Source organism: Salvelinus alpinus, chromosome 14 (assembly GCF_045679555.1).
Source record: "Salvelinus alpinus chromosome 14, SLU_Salpinus.1, whole genome shotgun sequence".
NCBI lineage: Eukaryota > Metazoa > Chordata > Actinopteri > Salmoniformes > Salmonidae > Salvelinus > Salvelinus alpinus.
The window spans coordinates 39505968-39528605 of NC_092099.1; the positions used below are offsets into that span (position 1 = coordinate 39505968).

At 43.9% G+C, this 22638-nt stretch overlaps 1 protein-coding gene across 2 annotated transcripts in view; it reads right to left on the bottom strand.

Annotated features, from left to right (window-relative positions):
* The window catches only part of LOC139538906 (BRCA1-associated RING domain protein 1-like), a 29976-nt gene extending 14316 nt beyond the window's left edge, over nucleotides 1-15660 (bottom strand). The window contains exons 1-6 of one of the 2 annotated variants that reach the window (XM_071341469.1): nucleotides 15422-15660; nucleotides 15215-15271; nucleotides 14099-14253; nucleotides 11502-12616; nucleotides 10630-10710; nucleotides 9517-9692 (exon numbers count right to left, since the gene is read on the bottom strand). In XM_071341469.1, coding sequence (XP_071197570.1) covers nucleotides 9517-9692; nucleotides 10630-10710; nucleotides 11502-12616; nucleotides 14099-14253; nucleotides 15215-15271; nucleotides 15422-15510 — 1673 coding nt within the window. In that variant the 5' untranslated portion in view covers nucleotides 15511-15660. Of the gene's footprint in view, nucleotides 1-9516; nucleotides 9693-10629; nucleotides 10711-11501; nucleotides 12617-13129; nucleotides 13266-14098; nucleotides 14254-15214; nucleotides 15272-15421 lie in introns of those variants that run through there. The other variant, XM_071341470.1, reaches the window with a different exon arrangement.
* Nucleotides 15661-22638: the final 6978 nt, after the last annotated feature.

The following is a 22638-nucleotide window of genomic DNA, read 5'->3' on the forward strand; positions in this document are numbered from 1 at the left end:
GCAGATGTGGCCAGGGCAATAAATTGCAATGTCCGTACTGTGAGACGCAGGGAGAAAGGACGGACAGCTGATTGTTCTCGCAGTGGCAGACCACGTGTAACAACACCTGCACAGGATCGGTACATCCGAACATCACACCTGCGGGACAGGTACAAGATGGCAACAACAATTGCCAGAGTTACACCAGGAACGCAAAATCCCTCCACCAGTGCTCAGACTGTCCGCAATAGGCTGAGAAAGGCTATTACACAGGCAACAACGTCTATGGGCACAAACTCACCGTCACTGGACCAGACAGTACTGGCAAAAAGTTCTCTTCACTGACGAGTCGCGGTTTTCGTTGAAGGAATGAGCGTTACACCGAAGCCTGTATTCTGGAGAGGGATCGATTTGGAGGTGGAGGGTCCGTCATGGTCTGGGGTGGTGTCACAGCATCATCGGACTGAGCTTGTTGTCATTGCAGACAATCTCAACTCTGTGCGTTACAGGGAAGACATCCTCCTCATCCTGACAAGACTGACAAGGCTCATCCTGACAAGACCCTCCAGCATGACAATGCCAACAGCCATACTGCTCAATCTGTGCGTGATTTCCTGCAAGACAGGAATGTCAGTGTTCTGCCATGGCCAGCAAAGAGCCCGGATCTCAATCACACTGAGCACGTCTGGGACCTGTTGGATCGGAGGTTGAGGGCTAGGGCCATTCCCCCCAGAAATGTCCGGGAACTTGCAGGTGCCTTGGTGGAAGAGTGGGGTAACATCTCACTGCAAGAACTGGCAAATTTGGTGCAGTCCATGAGGAGGAGATGCACCGCAGTACTTAATGCAGCTGGTGGCCACACCAGATACCAACTGTTACTTTTGATTTTGACCCCCCCCCCCCCCCCCCTTTGTTCAGGAACAAATTATTAAATTTCTGTTAGTCACATGTCTGTGGAACTTATTCAGTTTATGTCTCAGTTGTTGAATCTTGTTATGTTCATACAAATGTTAAGTTTGCTAAAAATAAAAGCAGTTGACAGTGAGAGGACGTTTCTTTTTTTTTGCTGAGTTTATGTATGTATGTATGTACGTACGTACGTACAGTGCGTACACAGCGCTACTAGCAAAATATTCTGTGGACAGATGAAACTACAGTTGAGTTGTTTGGAAGGAACACACAACACTATGTGTGGAGAAAAAAAAGGCAAAGCAAACAAACATCAAAACCTCATCCCAACTGTAAAGTATGGTGGAGGGAGCATCATTGGGGCTGCTTTGCTGCCTCAGGGCCTGGACAGCTTGCTATCGTAAACAGAAGAATGATTTCCCAAGTTTATCAAGACATTTTGCAGGAGAATGTTAGGCTATCTGTCCACCAATTGAAGGTCAATGACCCAAAACACAGAAGAAAATACGCCTTCTGGAGTGGCCCAGTCAGAGTCCTGACCTCAACCCGATTGAGATGCTGCGGCATGACCTCAAGAGAGCAGTTCACACCAGACATCAAGAGAATATTGCTGAACTGAAACAGTTTTGTAAAGAGGAATGGTACAAAACTCCTCCTGACCGTTGTGCAGGTCTGATTCGCAACTACAGAAAACATTTGGTTGAGGTTATTGTTGCCAAAAGGAGGGTCAACCAGTTATTAAATCCAAGGACTTACATACTTTTCCCACCCTGCACTGTGAATGTTTACAAGGTGTGTTCAATAAAGACATGAAAACATATAATTGTTTGTGTTTTATTAGTTTAAGCAGAATGTGTTTGTCTATTGTAGTGACCTAGATGAAGATCAGATCAAATTTGATGACCAATTTATGCAGAAATATTTCCAAAGGGTTCAAATACTTTTTCTTGCCACTGCATGTATGTATGTATGCATGAAGTCAGAAGTTTACATACACCTTAGCCAAATACATTTAAACTCAGTTTCACAACTCCTGACATTTAATCCTAGTAAAAATGTCCTGCTTTACGTCAGTTAGGATCACCACTTTATTTTAAGAATGTGAAATGTCAGAATAATAGTAGAGAATGATTAATTTCAGCTTTTATTTCATCCAATTCCCAGTGGGTCAGAAGTTTACATGCATTCAATTAGTACTTGGTAGCATTGCCTTTATATTTTTTAACTTGGGGCAAACATTTCGGGTAGACTTCCACAAGCGTCCCACAATAAGTTGGGTGAATTTTGTCCCATTCCTCCTGACAGAGCTGGTGTAACTGAGTCAGGTTTATAAGCCTCCTTGCTCACAAATGCTTTTTCAGTTCTGCCCACAAGTTTTCTATGGGATTGAGGTCAGGGCTTTGTGATGGCCACTCCACTCACAACTTTGGAAGTATGCTTGGGGTCATTGTCCATTTGGAAGACCCATTTGCAACCAAGCATTAACTTCCTGACTGATGTCTTGAGATGTTACTTCAATATATCCACATAATTTCCCTGCCTCATGATGCCATCTATTTTGTGAAGAGCACCAGTTCCTCCTGCAGCAAAGCACCCCCACAACATGATGCTGCCACCCCCATGCTTCACGGTTGGGATGGTGTTCTTCGGCTTCCAAGCCTCCCCACTCTTCCTCCAAACATAACGATGATCATTATGGCCAAACAGTTCTATTTTTGTGTCATCAGACGAGAAGACATTTCTCCAAAAAGCACAATCTTTGTCCCCATGTGCAGATGCAAACCGTAGTCTGGCTTTTTTAATGGCAGTTTTGGAGCAGTGGCTTCTTCCTTGCTGAGCGGCCTTTCAGGTTGTGTCGATATAAGATTTGTTTTACTGTGGATATAGATACTTTTGTACCTGTTTCCTCCAGCATCTTCACAAGGTTCTTTGCTGTTGTTCTGGGATTGATTTGCACTTTTCACACCAAAGTACGTTCATCTCGAGGAGACAGAACACATCTACTTCCTGAGCGGTATGACATCTGCGTGGTCCAATGGTTTTTATACTTGCATACTATTGTTTGTACAGATGAACATGGTACCTTCAGGCGTTTGAATATAGCTCCCAAGGATGAACCAGAATTGTGGAGGTCTACAAATTTTTTTCTGAGGTCTTGGCTGATTTCCCCATGATGTCAAGCAGAGGCACTGAGTTTGAAGGTAGGCCTTGAAATACATCCACAGGTACACCTTCAATTGACTCAAATGATGTCAATTAGCCTATCAGAAGCTTCTAAAGCCATGATATCATTTTCTGCAATTTTCCAAGCTGTTTAAAGGCACAGTCAACCTAGTGTATGTAAACTTCTGACCCACTGGAATTGTGATACAGTGAATTATTTGTGAAATAATCTGTTTGTAAACAATTGTTGGAAAAATTACTTGTGTCATGCACAAAGTAGATGTTCAAACCGACTTACCAAAACTATAATTTGTTAACAAGAAATTTGTGGAGTGGTTGAAAAACGAGTTTTAATGACTCCAACCTAAGTGTATGTAAACTTCCGACTTCAACTGTATGCATGTCTGCCTGTCTACACTATGAGGTTGGAATAATACTGTGAAATTGTGAAGTATTAGGATAATACCATTTTAGTGTAATAGCAGTTTGAAATAACTGCCTGACATTTCTGCCTGTGAGTTGGTTTGAGTTGAGTGGTGACATCACCAGGTGGTAAATTATTTAGACCAATAAGAAAGAGTTCCCAAACCTCTGCCAATAACAGCTAGTTTTCCCCTCCCCACTCAGACAGTCCTAACAAAATTCTTGCTTGAGAAATTGCTCTTTGCTAAGAAGCTATTTTTGTTCATTTTTGAATTGTTTTGTTGAAAACTATGACAGTAAGATACTTAATTGTCACACAGAAAATATTTGATATTGAGATAAAAAGTGCAGCTCTGTGTACCAATCAATCCAAATTATTTCAGACTTAGAGGACCAGGGTGTGTCTTTGTGTTTGTGCTTGTTGTGGACATGTTTAACTATACTTGTGGAGACCAGAAGTCCCCACAAGAATAGTAAATTAACAAAAATTGGACCAACTGGGGACATTTTGTTAGTCCCCACAGGGTCAAATTCTATTTCTACAGATTTAGGGTAGAATTAGGTTTAGGGTTAGTTTTAGGGTTAGGGCAATGGTTAGGGAAAATAGGATTTTGTGTGACTGAATTGTGTGTCTGTCCCCAAAAGATTAGTTATACAAGACTGAGGCAGCGTGTGATCATCCCTGTGTGTGTGTGTGTGTAGACTAAATGTATTGATAGTGTGTGATGGGGAAGGGTTGCACTTGTCTTGTGGCATCATGACAGATTGTCTCTTTTGCCTTGCAGACGACTAGCAGGCAGGCAGGGTAAACTTGAGTAAATCTGCTGTTGCTAACCTCCGTCGCCAAGGCCCCGGGCGCCACCCACTACAGCACATCAACATGATGAGCAGTGGGGAAGAGAGAAGGGAAGGTGAGAGAGAAAAGAGAGGGGGAAAAAAGAAATGGAAGGAGAAAGAGAGAAGATAGAAGGGGAGAATATATAGGTAATTGTTCCTTCAGCGCTCAGTTAACGACCGCCACCTTATCAGCATCAAATAACATGCGAGCGTCCTCACACACACACAAGCACCAGCTCCTTCCCACCCCTTTGGCTGATGTATTCTGAGCCAACCTGCCACATGAGGTCAAACCACTTGACCATCAAACAACCAATCAGTGTCCAGCTGTCCAACTAGAATTGTGACTCCGGCTGTCCGCTACCGCACATCATGCAAAATGAACTCATGGTATTTGTGACTGGTGAGTAGAGTTGCAAAGGGTCAGAAACTTTCTGGAACATTTTCCATGGGAAGTTAAGCCCTGGAATTTTGAGAATTTTGCTTAAATTCATCAAAAAGGTTAGCTTATAACAGTGAACCTTTTTTTGTGGGATACACATAAGGCAATTCTGGGTATTGCGGTATATTTAGGCTAAACTATCCCCAATTCAATGGAATTGCAACCCTCTGCATGCACAGTGCATTCTTCCATCACATGTACAGCTGATTCTCAAGAACTTGCACACTAATGAAATGCTATGGAGCCCACACTACTACATGGACTGAGCAAAAGGAGTACATGCTTTCTGGTAAGTTTTTATTACAATACCGGGTGGGGTGAATATATTTTATATGACATACATCATTTTTTTGTTAACTAGTAAATAGTAGCCTACAACAAAGTATGTTTAAATCATTTCGAACTTTTAACAATTTCTGCTAGTTAGTTTTTGCTACCATGTGGGTTTTAGCTTGCTTGAGCCTGCAACCTGAGGAGTGTTAATTCACCTGTTTCCATACATGTTTCATTTTAAAACATTTATCTTAAAAAGGAGTTGTTTAATCTAACTGCTTAACCATTTATCTATTCATGGAATTGTATTTGTTTTATTTTACTTTTTTCCCCCTAATCTTAGCAGGAACATGCCATCTGATGTTTGGAAAGATTTCACTGCAGCTAATGTAGAAGGAAAAGCTGTGTACATTTGCAAATAATGTGCAAAAAACAAGAGCATAAAGTTCCCTCAGCGCTCACAACAAGCAACCTCTGACAGAGAAATGCTGATGAATGTATGCAACTGGTTCACCTCTGATGCTCACAGGCAATGTGTATTAGAAGAGATTTCTGAATGTTCTTCACCCAGCATACACCCCTCCAACAAGACATGCTTTATCTACTAATTTGCTGGATGCAGAGTTCAACAGAGTTCAAGTGAAGGTGAAGCAAATCATAGAGAACGCAGACTGTATTGCAATCATCTCTGATGGATGGTCGAATGTTCGTGGGCAAGGAATAATTAACTACATCATCTCCACCCCTCAACCAGTATTCTACAAGAGCACAGACACAAGGGACAACAGACACACCAGTCTCTACATTGCAGATGAGCTGAAAACAGTCAATGACCTTGGACCACAGAAGGCATTTGCACTGGTGACAGACAATGCTGCGGACAAGAAGGCTGCTTGGTCTAAAGTCGAGGAGTCCCACCCTCACATCACACCCATTGGCTGTGCTGCTCATGCATTGAATCTGCTCCTCAAGGACATCATGGCACTGAAAACAATGGATACACTCCACAAGAGAGACAAGGAAATGGTTAGGTATGTGAAGGGTCGTCAAGTTATAGCAGCAATCCACCTCACCAAGCAAAGTGAGAAGAATAAGAGCACCACATTGGAGCTGCCCAGCAACACCCATTGGGGTGGTGTTGTCATCATGTTTGACAGTCTCCTGGAGGGGAAGGAGTCTCTCCAAGAAATGGCCATATCACAGTCTGCCAAAATGGACAGCCCCATCAAGTGGATCCTCCGGGATGATGTATTTTGGGAGAGAGTGGTAAGCAGCCTGAAACTCCTCAAACCTATAGCAGTAGCCATTGCACGGATTGAGGGAGACAATGCCACCCTGTCTGATGTTCAGACTCCGTACTGCCCTGCCCACTTCACTGTTGCTCCAAGCAGAGGAAACTGCAGTTCTGAAATACATCAAAAAGCGTGAAGACTTCTGCCTGAAGCCCATACATGCCACAGCGTACATGTTGGACTCCAAGTATGCTGGCAAGAGCATCCTGTATGGTGCAGAGAACAACAAGGCCTATGGTGTCATCACTACGGTATCTCGCCACCTTGGCCTGGATGAGGGCAAGGTTCTTAGCAGTCAGGCAAAGTACACTTCCAAGCAAGGAAGCAAGGGTTTTGGGATGGAGATACAATATGGCAGTCGTGCCAACACATCTCATCAGCCACCTGGTGGAAGCGACTTTGTGGATCTGAGGCTCTTTCCCCTGTTGCTTCCATCATCCTCCAAATCCCACCAACATCAGCCGCTTCAGAGCGCAACTGGTCCTTGTTTGGGAACACACACACCAAAGCACACACAACAGGCTGACCAATACAAGGGTTGAAAAATTGGTGGCCCTCCGGGCAAATTTGAGCCTGACGTCAAGCCATCCTCAACAAGGTTGGAAAGTGACAGTGAAGAGGAGGTCTCAGAATCTGATGTTCAAGAGGTAGACATTGAGGAGGTCCAGGGAGAAGACATGGAAGCCTGAGAGGAAGACAACCAAAGCTTTAGTTTCTAGACTATCATTTTACAGATGCATGTTGAAAACGTTTTTAGGAGATGCGATGGATCATTGGGGATCATTCAATATTCCCTTTCTTTTGTTGTTCAGTGAAATCATCCCATGTGAAGAGTCAACTCATTTAATTAAAGTTCAATTCGTAACTACATATTTTTTTTTTTCTATTGGAAGGATTTAATCATTCGCAATTATGTCTACTTATGATAAGGTAAAAGGTTTATGTTTCTGTCTCCATATATGGTAAATATATCTAATGGAAAAAACATCTACATTTAAATGGTATTAATATTAATTTGCATATATTCCCACCTCTGAATATTCCCCAAAATGTGCAACCCTACTGGTGAGGGAGGCCAAAAGTCTGGTATGCCAACAGTCTGGTGCTGTCACGTTGAATACATTGATCTTATATCTGTGGTTACAATATGGGCCACTTCTGCTATCCACAGGATTAAGTGTAATTTTTGCCAAGCAGAGTGCGTAGAGTATGGTGAAAACTAGAGACAACTATGGAAGACCAGACTATGTAAGATGGATAAGTGACTAAGGTTTGGTTTTCACTCGCTATGGTGTCAGATAATGGGGATCCAAATAAAGACTATCATAAATAATCATGTGTTCAGATCTCTGTTGAGGCTTGTCAAATGTATGAGATTTGCTTATTTTTACATTTAAAAAAAGTAAAGACTCAAGAGCTTCAAAATGGTATCTCGTACACTGTAGTTGGAGGAAACACGAGACAGTTATGCTGCTTTAAAAGTTGATTTAAGTGGGATAACAAGTATAAGACAAGTAGGAGAAAATGCCCTTTGAAAGATTCACACTTCCTAGAGAACACTTCTTTGTTTACACATCATTCCCTCTTAAGCCTCACCCACACATGTAAATGCATGTGAGTCAGTATGGCAACGTCCTCCAGAAAGTCATCTCTCTACTTAAACCCAGCAAAATTCAGGGCAGGAAAGTTTGAGAGCTGTAGCAACCCTTTTGCAGTTGTCCTTAGCTATATCTTTTCATAAATCTGCAGTAGCAAAGATGATCTATATACTGACCAGGGAAGAGCCCATTTTGGTATAGACAGAAGCCTGTGACATGCAGCCCAATCAGGACTAATCTCTAGGCATGTCCAACCACTCCATTATCTCAACCAATCATGACTAGTGAAGGATCCTGTCTTCTCCCTGTATAGCTCAGTGCTTTCTCCTTGGCTCAACTTTCTCCTTGGCTCAACTCAACTAATTTAAAATGTTTATTCATATTTACAGATCACACACAAGTTTGTAATTAAGGCACATAAAAGTTCCCATGTTCAAGGCGGCACTTCTACAAAAAGAAATTATTATTATCTTAAATTAATAACATCCAAAAATGTATTTATTCAGGGAAACCCCATTGAGACCAGGGTCTCATTCCCAAGGGTGCCCTGATCTCAGCAATACAACAACCAATAGAATGTAAAACAAAACAGGAATCAATACAAAACATCCAATTTAAGAAAAACAGTTACATTCCTCAGCAACTAGGTCCTCAATCAACACCATAAACTTCCCAAGCAGCAACTGAACATCCAATTGTAAGGAGTTCTGCAAATTGTTCCAGCAGTGAGGTGCATTAAAACTAAAAGCGGAATTACCTAATTCAGTGGAGACCTGAGGAACATCAAGAGTTAACCAACCCTGTGAATGGGTTTGGTAAATCATGTTTTTATAATTCAACAACGAAGTCGGAAGCTCTTATAGTAGAGCTTAGTAAACAAAAAGAGAATAGTGAAGTGATCTACTGGACTTTAATGAGGACCAGCCAACCTTTTGATGCAGGATGCAGTGATGCGTATTAAAACGGTCACCTGTGGTAAAGCGAAGGGTGCTATGACAGACGGCATCAAAAGGTTTAAAAGTATTAGCTGCTGCATTCTGATAAATGGTGTCACCATAGTCTAGAACTAGCAGGAAAGTTGACTGTACAATCTGCTTCCTGCTGTTCAGGGAGAGGCAAGATCTATTTCTAAAAGAGAAGTCCACTTTAAATCTTAGTTTTTTAACTAAAGTACTACATACTATAGCTCACCCGTATGTTTTTTTTTATCGACAATCCAAAAGCCCAGATATTTATAGGCGGGAACCTCATTGTTGGGAATATCAATCAATTAATATGTAGACCATCTCTATTTTAGAGAACATACATTTAGTCTTCCTGACATTAAGTACAAGTTTGAAACTAACCATTTTTGTAAGGCAACAAAAACAGATTGCAGCTCTAAAAACACCTGGTCTACAGTTGGGGCAATGGCATCTGAGGCGACAAATGCCTCAGATCCTGTAACCAGTCACATATGTGACTAAGGGTTTCACTGCGGATAACTGTGTGCATTCTGCCATACTCACAATATGCTCTACCATATTAATGTGTATAATGCTATGTGGGATGAGCCACAAGAGTGGCTAAAAAAATAATACATAAATTCATTCATACTCACAAGACGCTCTGTGAAGCCCCGTGCTGCAGCAGTAGCATGGCGATGCCAGTATGTCCATTCCTGACAGCGTCGTGTAGAGGAGAATCGTTCTTGTAGCCTGGTGTGTTCAACAGCACGCCTCCCCTCTCCACCAACACCTCCACTACACCCTGGTGGCCCAGGTTACATGCCTCGTGCTGCAACACAGGAGCACCGTTATTACATACATTATACAGTAACTTCCTCTGCATACGGTCTTCTATTACTATGTAATACATAGTAGCACTGATGACATTACAAAAAGGTGCATTTCATTTGAATATTCAATGAGGCTGTTAAAGGGATACTTCGGAATTTTGAGTCAGTGGAACTCGTGGATACCATTTTTGTGTCTCTGCGTGCAGTTTGAAGGAAGTTGCTAACTAGCGCAATAAGATACCCATAGACTTCATCACTACGCTAACGCTAGTTAGCATTGGTTCACAAAACTACCTCGAACTTCCTTCAAATTGAACACAGAAACATAAAAATGGTTTCCACAAGTTGATCGGACTCTGGAAAAGTAGATAATTGGGCAATTTGCCTACATTTCTAAGTATCCCTTTAAAAAGGCCAAAAGTCACAGATTTGTAATACTGTATGCATACGTATAACAGCTCTTCTATCCGGCAGGGCAAAGTTAAAGACTTGCATGCTATACCAACATGTAGATCAGGGGTGTCAAACATGAAGCCCGTGTGAGGGGGTCCAATCCAGCCGAGGGTGGTTTGAGTAAAAATGTGTACACAAAGTGTTGGGGAGGAACGAACACAATATACTTTAAAATGACTAAAACCAAATTAAAACTGTGTAGAAATGACAATGGACCAACGTTCATAAAGTTTGTGTCCAGCCCGCTAATAATCACCGAAATGAAAGCTAGACAGTCAGGGAGCATCAGAAATGTCAAAATCAAATTTTGATGGCAAGGAAATACAACCAATTTTCAATGAGTCCTTCCGGACCGAATGCAGCCCCCAGGACAAAATGAGTTTGACACCCCTGCCCTGCATTCCTATCTGTCCCCTGATGTATATGATTGGATGTATTTGCTGTTGAGACAAGGAGAGACTGAGGAGACAAGGCTTCACTCACCAGCGGTGTCCATCCAGCATTGTCTTTCAGGTTGGGGTCAGCACCTTGGTCTAGGAGCTCCTTCACTGTCTCCACATCACCCTGCAGAGGTGACAGAGAGAGGAGACAGGCCACAGGATTAGTGTTCAGTTCAGTTGTTAAAGATATGAACATGCCATTCAAACACATTGGCTGATGCAAAATCATCTTAGACCAGCTGCTATTATCAATCAATTACTCTGTGAGGTTGACAAAGATGCATCAGGCCACATGTCTAGGGTCAGGTGTTAGAGACATGTCAACATGTACTCCAAACACAGCATCTAATCCTACACAGGCATCATGGGGCCTGTAGCGATCATCAATCAGGTTCACAGGTACAGAGTCAGTTACTAGAGACATGAGAACATGCACTTCACACAACCAGTGTCTGTGTCCCAAATGGCAACCTAAGCCCTATATAGTGCTGTACTTTTACATAGGTATAGGGTGCCATTTGGGAAGCAGACAGTAATACGATCAAAGAGATAGTCCCCCCAGGTTATGTACTCTTGTAGTTTAAGGTTCTCTGGGTGCCTTGTTGTGAATCTAGCTTAAATCGGAATTTCTAAATCTACCTGGTTGTGCGGTGTGGTTCTCTCATGGCCCATAGCACTACTCTTTACTGATCAGACAAGCATTCCATTCCCTTCCCAGCCCTGGGAGAAAAGCAGGGAGCTTAACATAAGCCCTGTAAACACCGCTGTAATCCCTGCCTGGATCCTCCCGAGGTAATCAATGTTCCAACGCTGTGAATGATTGATAATAGCAGCAAGTCTGGGATCAGCTGCTACATGTTGACATGTCTCCAACAACTGACCCTGAGCCTGTGACCCAAGTCATGTTAATCTCACCTTTATTGCTGCCAGGTGTAGGGGTGTCTCTCCCTTGTGGTTTCTCTTCACCACAGCTGGGCTGTTCTGTGACAGCCTGCCCGGGGATCTCTTCCCCAGGGGGGCTGGGGAACACGGGCTACTGCCACACTGCTGCGCTCCTTCTCTGGATATCTTGGTGATAGTGGAGGATCGACCCTGTCTGGGGCTGGCAGCGGGGGAGGGCGAGGTATGCATGGCTGGGAGTGCGACCCTGTCCACTGCCGGACGTCTACCCAGGCCAGGAGATGCCTTGGGTTTCTGTGGGGTACACTGTGAGATGTTTTTCTCTTCCACAAAGAATATTTTGGGAGTGCGCTTAGGAGGGGAGGGCAGGTCAGGCTTTGTAGTCATTTCTTCATTTGGTTTGGAGTGCTGCTTTGCAGATATCTTATCCAGCTGAGAAGGGGTGGTGTGTGTGCTTGGACCGTCCTGGTCCTCAGAGAGCGGGACGTTCTCTCCTGGCTGAACCACCTTCAGGATGCTTCTGCTGGGGCTGAGGATTATGGTGTTCCCCTGAGGGAGATCCTCCTTCTGAGGCTCCACAGTGGCAGGCAGGGTGTCTGGGCTTTGGAAGGAAACTCTTTTACTAGACCTGTGCTCTCCTTCCTCTGCAGTGACCTGCTCTTCTTCCTCTCTGACATCTCCTTCTCTCGCTCCGCCAAAGCCCCACTGCTGGTTGATTGCCTCCAGCCTCTGTGTCTTGATATTCTGCTTGGTTTCTTTATGCGTGGTTGGTTTCTGCCCACCCCCAGCTGCAGGCTTCCTGACACCACCACCACCATTTCTCGTCTTCTTAGTCGCTTTTTTCTTTTCATAGTTAGTCGCCCTTTGAGGAGAGGAGGAGCCAGAGTCTTGGGAGGAGGAGTTGAAGTTGAAGACAGACAGGTCTTTGCCTTTGGACTCAGGTAGTGTCTCGGGAGGTCTTGGAGCAGCTTTCACAGTCCCACTCCCAACCTCCGGTAGAGGCACCGCCGCAGGCTTCTCTACCCGGCAGCGCACCTTGCGGCTGCGGGGACTAAACCAGATCTTGAAGTTCTTCTTGTGCTTTAAGACAGATTTATCTGACTGTGCTGGTGGTGTAATGGGAAGGGCATCTGAAAATAGTACAGGAAAGAGAAAAATACTGGTAGGACACACAAACTGAAACCACACATCAAAACGTCTCACCTAAGCTAAGAACAAAGACTATAATGGCATATGTGAAAGCAAGCGGTAAGGTAGCACTATAATTTTTTCTTTCCTTGTCACGGCACAATTTGTATTCCACTAGATTCACCTGTGGTTGTGTTTGGTTGTCTGCGCTGCATTCATTCACGCGACCTTGCTTGTCACACACCCAGCCTGTTCTGCCTAGCAAGCTAGCTAGTATCTAATTTGGTGACCCAGAGGGGCATGTAGCTGCCAGTCAGTGTTCCTCTACCACTGCGGCAACATGAACATCACCCGTTTGTCAGAGCTCAAGTATACAAGCTAAACACCACCATACATAACGGCATTGCATTATTACTGTCATTAACAGGGATTATGATGGGAGGGAGAAAAAGAAATCAGAGGGAATACATGGTAATACTTCCATTTGTGCTTAATGCTAAGGGATATAGGCCTACCTTTGTTAAGGAATAATATCACAGGTGAGATGAGGGCAGTGGAAAGGTAGGCCCCTAAATGGCAGGTAATAAAAAGGAATATATTTACAAAGGAATCCATATGGGAGCAGTCAGAATTGTACATCAACTCGTTGCAGTTGTGCATCCTGACGTACAATTCTGACTGCTCCTGTATGTATTATTTTGTAAATACTGTATGTTTTGTTAATAGTTCACTAAAGTGTATTGCACCATACTGGCCACCTATTTATTTATTTTACTTTTATTTAACTAGCTAAGTCAGTTAAGAACAAATTCTTATTTTCAATGGCGGACTAGGAACAGTGAGTTAACTGCCTGGTTCAGGGGCAGAACAACAGATTTTTACCTTGTCAGCTCGGGAATTCGATCTTGCAACCTTTCGGTTACAAGTCCAACGCTCTAACCACTAGGCTACATGCCGCCTACTCGTCTTCAAGGAATACTATCATTAATATCCTAAAAGTTGTACCTACCTACAGGGGAAACAAAGTTAAATCAGTCATAACTATCATGTTGAGTAAACAGTCACAGACGTTTCCTGTCCTCGGGGGAATAAACAGTGAATCTAGGTTGTGGAAGAGTTCAGTGCTGTCTGTAAATCCTTTATCTTAAGGCTTGTGCACATCGCACCGAATGTGGATCTAGTGTTTGTCTGCTGTGTTTAAAGAACCACCCGCTGTAGACGTATGACTGCCAACATTTTCACCCGATTCGATGAAATTGGTCAGCACTCTTTCACAAATTACAGCCTACACTCTGTTCAGAGGTTATAAGTACTCTCGGCCAGCAAACACTATCGGTGTGTACGTATCCTAATTACCATGGTCAGTGACAGGCACAGTCGTTATAATATTATAATAATCTGGAGGTGTTGGGAAAAGCAGTAGAAACATTTCCGTTCTAACCAATGGACAATAAAGTTGTTATTATTGTCTAATAATAACATACCGGAGTAATCTGAGCCAGTGGGATTGAGCAGTGAGTCTAGGTTGCCATAGAGTTCTGTGATATTGCTGAGTTGTCTGTTGATCCGAATGTCTTTCACCCAGGCAGGACTGTGACACACCACACATCCCACTCCAGCTTGAGGACCAGCACACGACCTAGTAGTTAGTACAAAGAATCACAAGTCATTGATAACCTCAGGATGGTAAAAGAACAAGCCAAGTAAAGTACAACAATCTGCTTCTAACGTAAACTCACCCCATTCCGTACAAATGTGCGTAACCGCGACATTCAAACGAGGCTACAAAGAAAACTAATGGGACTGTAGCGACTGTGTTGACTTCAAAATCGGGGGTGTGAACTAGGTTTCTATTCAAGTGTTGATCGACATGGTACTGGCTCCATAGTATTGGAGAAAAGTTGAAAAAACTGACCCTCCGTTACATCTTGACGTGTCATGATATAACGTACAGCACGCATAAAGCAACTATTGCTGTCTTACAATCTCCCTCCACCAGGTGTAGCACTTCTCTCATAGTTTAAAAACAAGAAATGGACAGTGACGGGGTTAAGGGGGGATAACTAGTCATTTTTTTCGTCATCATTGCATGCGTTCATCATTCTCAAAGTGGCTGTTTACTTCTAAGATCACTTTAGCACCACCCTAAAAACCTGATTCAAATTCGACACAAACCTTCAAATAGGTATGTAATGACACATTATATAAACTCTTTATAGTGTTTTATTTACATTTTAGAGGCGATAAGGTGATAAGTTGGACAGATCGAGTGAAAAAAGCAATGTTCCCACATGACATCTGTCCTTCTCACCATCACGCATTAGTTTCGCTTCCTCACCCACCATTTTTAAAAAGACCAGACGGGGCTCATTGCCTGCTTGAATTATGCAGAAACGGGCAGTGTTTAGGTCATGTAATTGATTTTGTTGGAAAGGGGAGAAATTGTGCTTTACAATGGTATTGACATTACAGTTGATCTGGAAGTATTACGTTTTTGGGGCGCTAAAATAAGGGCAATATTACAGACCAAGGCGATGTACGAGTTTACGTGAGTTTACGTTACCAAGTTAACCACTCCAAGAGGGACAGCATCCACTCACCTGCAAAGCATATGTTCACAAACTCCGAGGCACACAGGTTCGTTCATCAGTTTTGAACTGTAATGACAAAGTGTATCAAAGACATGACCATAACCATGTAAGTTAGATCTCGCTATTATTATCAATGACATCAACTAGTTACCTAACAAGCAGCCAAGCATGCCCAGTTTCATAACAAATAAGTCCAGCTAAATGTAGCGTGTTTACCATTTTGAGCACAGCAGAAGTTTTCGAAAATGCGCGACAGCCTCCTTCGTTTTCGTCCAGCCTTCGTCGGTGCAAAGATCAGGATCCATTTAACGAAATGTAGTTACGTTTTCCACTATTTCGAAGCTAAATTCGTACACGTTGATATCTTTAAATAACGCTACAGCTGAGTTTTGCTGCGGTAGCTTCACTTCCTAGTTTTTTGCTTCTCCCGCCAAAGCGTCAGGGACAAGGGCCTGCCCGTGATGTAACTGCGTATACCTCCCTCCCGCCCTCTTTTTCTTCTTCTGTGGGTTTTACAACCGAGAAGGGTGTATTGCTGCCACCAAATGGACCGGTTGAAACTTAAACAAGGTAAAAAAGAAAATCCATACGTAATAGGGAAACTAACTTAATCTACCCAAATAAAAATAGTACATTGACAAAACAAAAATCCCAGTTCTTCCTTCTTTCAAATCTCCATGTCTCCCTTCTCAGGCTGTAGGGCCTGAGAGGGTGGTACGGCTTGTGACAACTCCTTCCCCGAGAAATCTTTCAGCCCCAGGAACCTCTCCGCTGCATCCACAATGATTTCTATCTTCCTGGTACTTCTCTCCACCTTGGCAGTGCACTTTATCCCCATAGCTATAAAGGCCACGAAGTCCACCTTCTTAATTGCAAGATAGCGCAGCAGTAAGACGTGTTTGTTCTGGTCCCATGTAAATATTGTATTTTTCTGGGGGGGGGGGTTGTATACATTTCATGATATTTCAATCTCTTTTTTAAAATTAAATATACCTTCCTGCAACCCGCCTCACCCAATGTGGTACGGATCTGCTATTTTTGAGACCTTATAACTGGAACATCCATCAGAAGCTAGCCAGCTAATTAGCTACTAGCTATTTAGTCATTGTTAGCCACTGCTAGCGGTCTTTACCTTTAGCTCGGACTCCAGCCCTGAGCATATCGGACTGCTTTTTTCCCCACTACATCACCGGATTCATGCCGCAAGCTCTGGACCATTACACCGAATCTTCGCAGCAAGCTAGTTGCTACCGAGTGGCTATTGTGGCTAACGCCCTTGTCCAGAAACGTGCACCAGTTAGCCTCGGGCAAGGCCCATCTCCCAGCTAGCAAATTAAGTACACCAACTACAATACCTCTCTTGCCAATTGGCCTGGACCCTTTGTCGACACGGAGCCCCACCGATCCATCACTGCTGGTCTGCTGACATAATTCGGCCAATGTGCTCTCAACCGGCCTTTGCGTCATGGATGTTGGTGATGATCCATCTGCTAGCCCCGGCCCGCTAACTTCCTGAACACTGTGTCTCCCGCTCGCCTAGCGTAGTAATCGACTACCGAACGTCTCCCTGTTTCATCTATTGCTGCTCATTGGACCCTATGATCACTCAGTTACACAGCTGATGCCTGCTGGACTGTTCATTAACACGGTACTTCATTTTGTTTATCTGTCGGCCCCAGCCTCGAACTCAGGCCCTGTGTGTTGCTAACTGACCCTCTTTGCCCATTCATCGCCATTTACCCATTGTTGTCTTAGCTGTTTACCCGTTGTTGTCTCACCCGTTGTTGTCTTAGCTCTCCCAATCAACACCTGTGATTGATTTATGCCTCTCTCTAATGTCAATATGCCTTGTATACTGTTCTTTAGGTCAGCTCTCATTGTTTTATTTTACTGCGGAGCCCCTAGTCCTGCTCAACATGCCTCAGATAGCTCCCTTGTGCCACCCCGCACACATGCGGAGTCCGCATCTAGCTTAACTGGCGCCTCCAGAGGTGCAACCTCTCTCATCGTCACTCAATGGCTAGGTTTACACCCACTGTACTCGCACCCTACCATACCCTTGTCTGTACACTATGCCCTTAAATTATTCTACCATGCCCAGAAATCTGCTCCTTTTATTCTCTGTTCCCAAAGCACTAGACGACCAGTTCTTACAGCCTTTAGCCGTACCCTCATCCTACTCCTCCTCTGTTCCTCTGGTGAAGTAGAGGCTAACCCAGGCCCTGTGTGTCCCCAGTGTCCCTGAGACAAGGAAACACTGTCACCACTGATAAATCCACGATAATGAAGAATTTCAATAAGCATTTCTCAACTGCTGGCCATGCTTTCCACCTGGGTACCCCAACCCCGGCCTACAGCTCTGCACCCCCCGCAGCAACTGGTCCAAGCCCCCCCCCCCCCCCCCCCCCCCCAACTTCTCCTTCACCCAAATCCAGACATCTGCAAAATCTGGACCCATACAAATCAGCTGGGCTAGACAATCTGGACCCTCTCTTCCTAAAATGATCTGCCGCAATTGTTGCAACCCCTATTACTAGTTTGTTCAACCTCTTTTTCGTATCATCTGAGATTCCTAAAGATTGGAAAGCAGCCTCATTCATCCCCCTCTTCAAAGGGGGAAACACTCTAGACCCAAACTGTTACAGACCTATATCCATCCTGCCCTGCCTTTCTAAAGTCTTCGAAAGCCAAGTGAGCAAAGAGATCACCGACCATTTCGAATCCCACCGTACCTTCTCCGCTGTGCAATCTGGTTTCCGAGCTGGTCACAGATGCACCTCAGCCACGCTCAAGGTCCTAAACGATATCATAACCGCCATTGATAAAAGACAGTACTGTGCAGCCGTCTTCATCGGCCTGGCCAAAGCTTTCGACTCTGTCAATCACCGTATTCTTATCGGCAGACTCAACAGCCTTGGTTTCTCTAAGGACTGCCTCGCCTGGTTCACTAACTACTTTTCAGATAGAGTTCAGTGTGTCAAATCAGAGGGCCTGTTGTCTGGACCTCTGGTAGTCTCTATGGGGGTGCCACAGGGTTCAGTTCTCGGGCTGACTCTTTTCTCTGTATATATCAATGATGTCGCTCTTGCTGCGGGTGATTCTTTGATCCACCTCTACGAGGACGACACCATTCTGTATACATCTGGCCCTTCTTTGGACACTGTGCTAACAAACCTCCAAAAGAGCTTCAACACCATACAACACTCCTTCCGAGGTTTCCTACTGCTCTTAAATGCTAGTAAAACGAAATGCATGCTCTTCAACCGTTCACTGCCCGCACCCGCCCGCCCGACTAGCATCACTACTCTGGACGGTTCTGATTTAGAATATGTGAACAACTACAAATACCTAGGTGTCTGTCTAGACTGTAAACTCTCCTTCCAGACTCACATTAAGTGTCTCCAATCCAAAGTTACATCTAGAATCGGATTCCTACTTCGCATCAAGGCCTGTCATTTACAAAATAGCCTCCAACACTCTACTCAGCAAATTGGATGTGGTCTATCAGAGTGCCATCCCTTTTGTCACCAAAGCCCCATATACTACCCACCACTGCAACCTGTATGCTCTCGTTGGCTGGTCCTCGCTACATATTCATCGCCAAACCCACTGGCTCCAGGTTATCTTTGCTAGGTAAAGCTCCAACTTATCTCGGCTCACTGGTCACCATAGCAACACCCACCCGTAGCACGCGCTCCAGCAGATATATTTCACTGGTCATCCCCATAGCCAACCCCTCATTTGGCCGCCTTTTTTCCAGTTCTCTGCTGTCAATGAATGGAACGAATTGCAAAAATCACTGAAGTTGGAGACTTATATCTCCCTCACTAACTTTAAGCGTCAGCTGTCAGAGCAGCTTACCGAACGCTGCAGCTGTACACAGCCCATCTGTAAATAGCCCATCCAACCAACTACCTACCTCATCCCCAGATTTGTTTTTGATTTTCTGCTCTTTTGCACACCAGTATCCCTACTTGCACATCCTCATCTGCACATATATCACTCCAGTGTAAATTGCTAAATTGTCATTACTTCGCTACTATTGGCCTATTTATTGCCTTACCTCCTTACTTCATTTGGACACACTGTATACAGATTTTTCTATTGTGTTATTGACTGTAAGTTTGTTTATCCGATGTGTAACTCTGTGTTGTTGTTTTTGTCTCACTGCTTTGCTTTATCTTGGCCAGATCGCAGTTGTAAATGAGGACTTGTTCTCAACTAGCCTACCTGGTTAAATAAAGGTGAAATAATAATAAATGTAAAAAATGTAAACACCCGAGCCATTGCCTGTTCACCCCACTAACATCCAGAAGGCGAGGTCAGTACAGGCGCATCAAAGCTGGGACAGAGAGACTGAAAAACAGCTTCGATCTCAAGGCCATCAGACTGTTAAACAGTCATCTCTAACACAGAGAGGCTGCTGCCTACATACAGACTTGAAATCATTGGCCACTTTAGTAAATGGAACATTAGTCACTTTAATAATGCCAGTTATCTTGCATTACTCATCTCATATGTATATACTGCATTCTATACCATCTATTGCATCTTCGCCTATGCTGCTCTGTCATTGCTCATCCATATATTTACATTTATATATTTGTATTCCATTCCTTTACTTAGATTTGTGTGTATTAGGTATTTGTTGTGGAATTGTTAGATATTACTTTCTAGATATTGCTGCACTGTCAGAACTAGAAGCACAAGCATGTTGCTACACTCGCAATAACATCTGCTAACCATGTGTATGTGATTTGAATTGATTTGAAACCCTTTTAACAGCTGCTGCATATGAAATGCTCTGGACAACCCTGACTTTGGCCACCTCATTCTCTTTCACTCTTGTGGGGCATTCGAAAGCTGTGGCTTCATGGTTCCCACCACAATTGCAACATTTCACATTTTCATCACTTTTATAACACATGATATGATCTTTTCCACAACTTGGACATCTTGGCTTCTCCCTTGTGCAAACACTTGAAACATGACCAAAAGCTTTACAATGGTCACACTGCGTTGGTCTTGGGACAAATGCTCTAACTCTGTAGTTTATATACCCCAACTGCACTTGAGTAGGGAGAGACTCCATTTCAAAAAACAAAAGAACAGATAGACTTCACTTTTTCACCATTCACCACACGATTCATCCGACGTGCTTCAATCACTCCAGGAATATTTTTCAACTCTTCAAAATCTACTTCCCATGAGATGCCAGATATAACCCCCTTGAGGTGTGCCCTGTTCCAAAGAGACACACATGACACTTCAAACTTATCAAATCGGTTAAGACACAACGCACGTTCCTTCTGATCCGCAGAAGCACAAAAAATCTTAACAATCCTCACAGCCTTCACTTTGCCCAGCACTCTCGCCACCAGTTTGGATAACTCAAATGGTTTCTTCAAGATTGCTACTCTGCTCAGCTGTTCCTCATTAACAAACCATACTCCTACTTGGTGCGAAGGGTCATTCTTATCACTGTACGCTACTTTGCTCCGTTTTCCATTCTTTTGGACAATACTCAAATTCTCCTTGATTCTCCCGCAATTGTATTCAGAATCCACTTCATCATCTGCTTCCACCATCTTTTTTTCTGCTGATGAAGCAGACACCTTTTCAAACCTCTGCTAGTCGCCGCTCATAGCTGGGCCTCGTATCCCCTCCCTCCCTTTTCAGCTCCATCGAAAGCAGCCTTCTTCTTTGGTGGCATCCAAAGTTATGGTGCATTACCTCCACCTACTGTATTGGAGAATGGGCCAGAGACATTGAGAAACTAAATCCTAGCTGTCAGCCCCGTTGCTCCTAAAAAACATAAAATATTTGAGACTATATCTAATGACGTTCTACTCAATATACTCTTTAAACAGATTTCCTGTACCCCCTTCTCCCTCATACTCTCAGCCTCTCAAATATGTTGTTTTCTTTTTTAGGAGCAATGGTAGGACTGGTAGGATTTAGTTTCTCAATGTCTCTGGCCCATACTCCAATACAGTAGGTGGCAGTAATGCACCATAACGTTGGATGCCAACCGCCGATAAACCTCACCAAAGAAGGCTACGTTCTACTCAATATAATCTTTAAACAAATTTCCTGTACCTCCTTCTCCCTCATACTCTCAGCCTCTCTTTTTTTCTCTACTGCCCACACTGTATCAATGCATGGTCCATGGTCTCTGTTTCCTGGCGAAAATCACACTTTCTTGTTGGATGCTTTTCAACCGGCTGTGTCCCACCCTTAATCTTGTGAAAATAGCCTCCTCTCTTCTGTCCCTTCCTGCTACCCTCCCGTCCCCGACTTTCCTCTGTACTTGAAATATACTCTTAGTATCTCTATTCCACTGCTCCTGCCATCTCTGCACCATTAGTGTCCATATCAGGCTTTTGCCTCTGACTTGCTCATTGAAACCACAACATCAACATCCCCACTACTATGTGTTGTTTAGCCAGTACATGAACTGCCTCATTCCCCTCCACCCCCACATGTGCTGGGACCCAAGTAAATCTTATCTGCATACCCATCTGTCTAATCCTGCCATGGGTTTGTAGCACATCATAAAGCAGGTCTTGTCTGCTACGTGAGCTAAAGGACTGCAGACTCATCAACACTGCACATGAATAAGAGCAAATAACCACTCTGTCTGGTTTGTCTTCCTCCACCCATTGCAATCAGCTCCGCCGTATATACAGCCAGATGATCTGTAATACATTTCCTGACTGCCACCCCACATTCCTTCACTACAAATGCTAACCCAGTACGTCCTGTCCTTGGATCTTTTGAACCATCTGTGTAAATGGCCACAGAATCCTGATACACAGTATCCAGACGTCTTTCTGTAGTCTCACCAACACTTCTAGATCAACTTCTGGAGGCGGGAGTAGCCATGGTGGATTCACAGGAATAGCTCCCGTTGGACTAAACTCCCTTCCAAACAGTCCCATCTCTTTCGCCTAGGTATTATCCACCCACCTAAAGCTTGTGTTCTGTCCTCACTCATGTCCCCAGCATGCCTTTAAAATCCCTTTCACAGGATGAGACACCCCATGTCCCTGTAGGTTGACCCAATAATTAATTGGCAGCTGCTGTCTCCTATTCTGCAATGGCATATCCCCCATCTCCACCTGTAGTGCAGCCACTAGTGAGGTCTGAAACGCCCCACTACATATTCTGAGTCCTTTCCCCTGTGTGACATCTAGCCTGTTCAATGAGGTTCGGGCTGCCAAACCATACGCTATACTGCCATAGTCTATTACAGATCGGATCAATGTAACATACATGGTCCTCAATGAGGAACGACCAGCCCCCCCACTCCTTCCCCGTCAGACAGCGCATCACATTTAGCACCTTCTTACACTTTCCCACCACTCTCTCTCTCTCTCAGGTCAGTCTAGTGTCAAAATATACCCCAAGGAACCTGAAAGCCTCACCCTCTC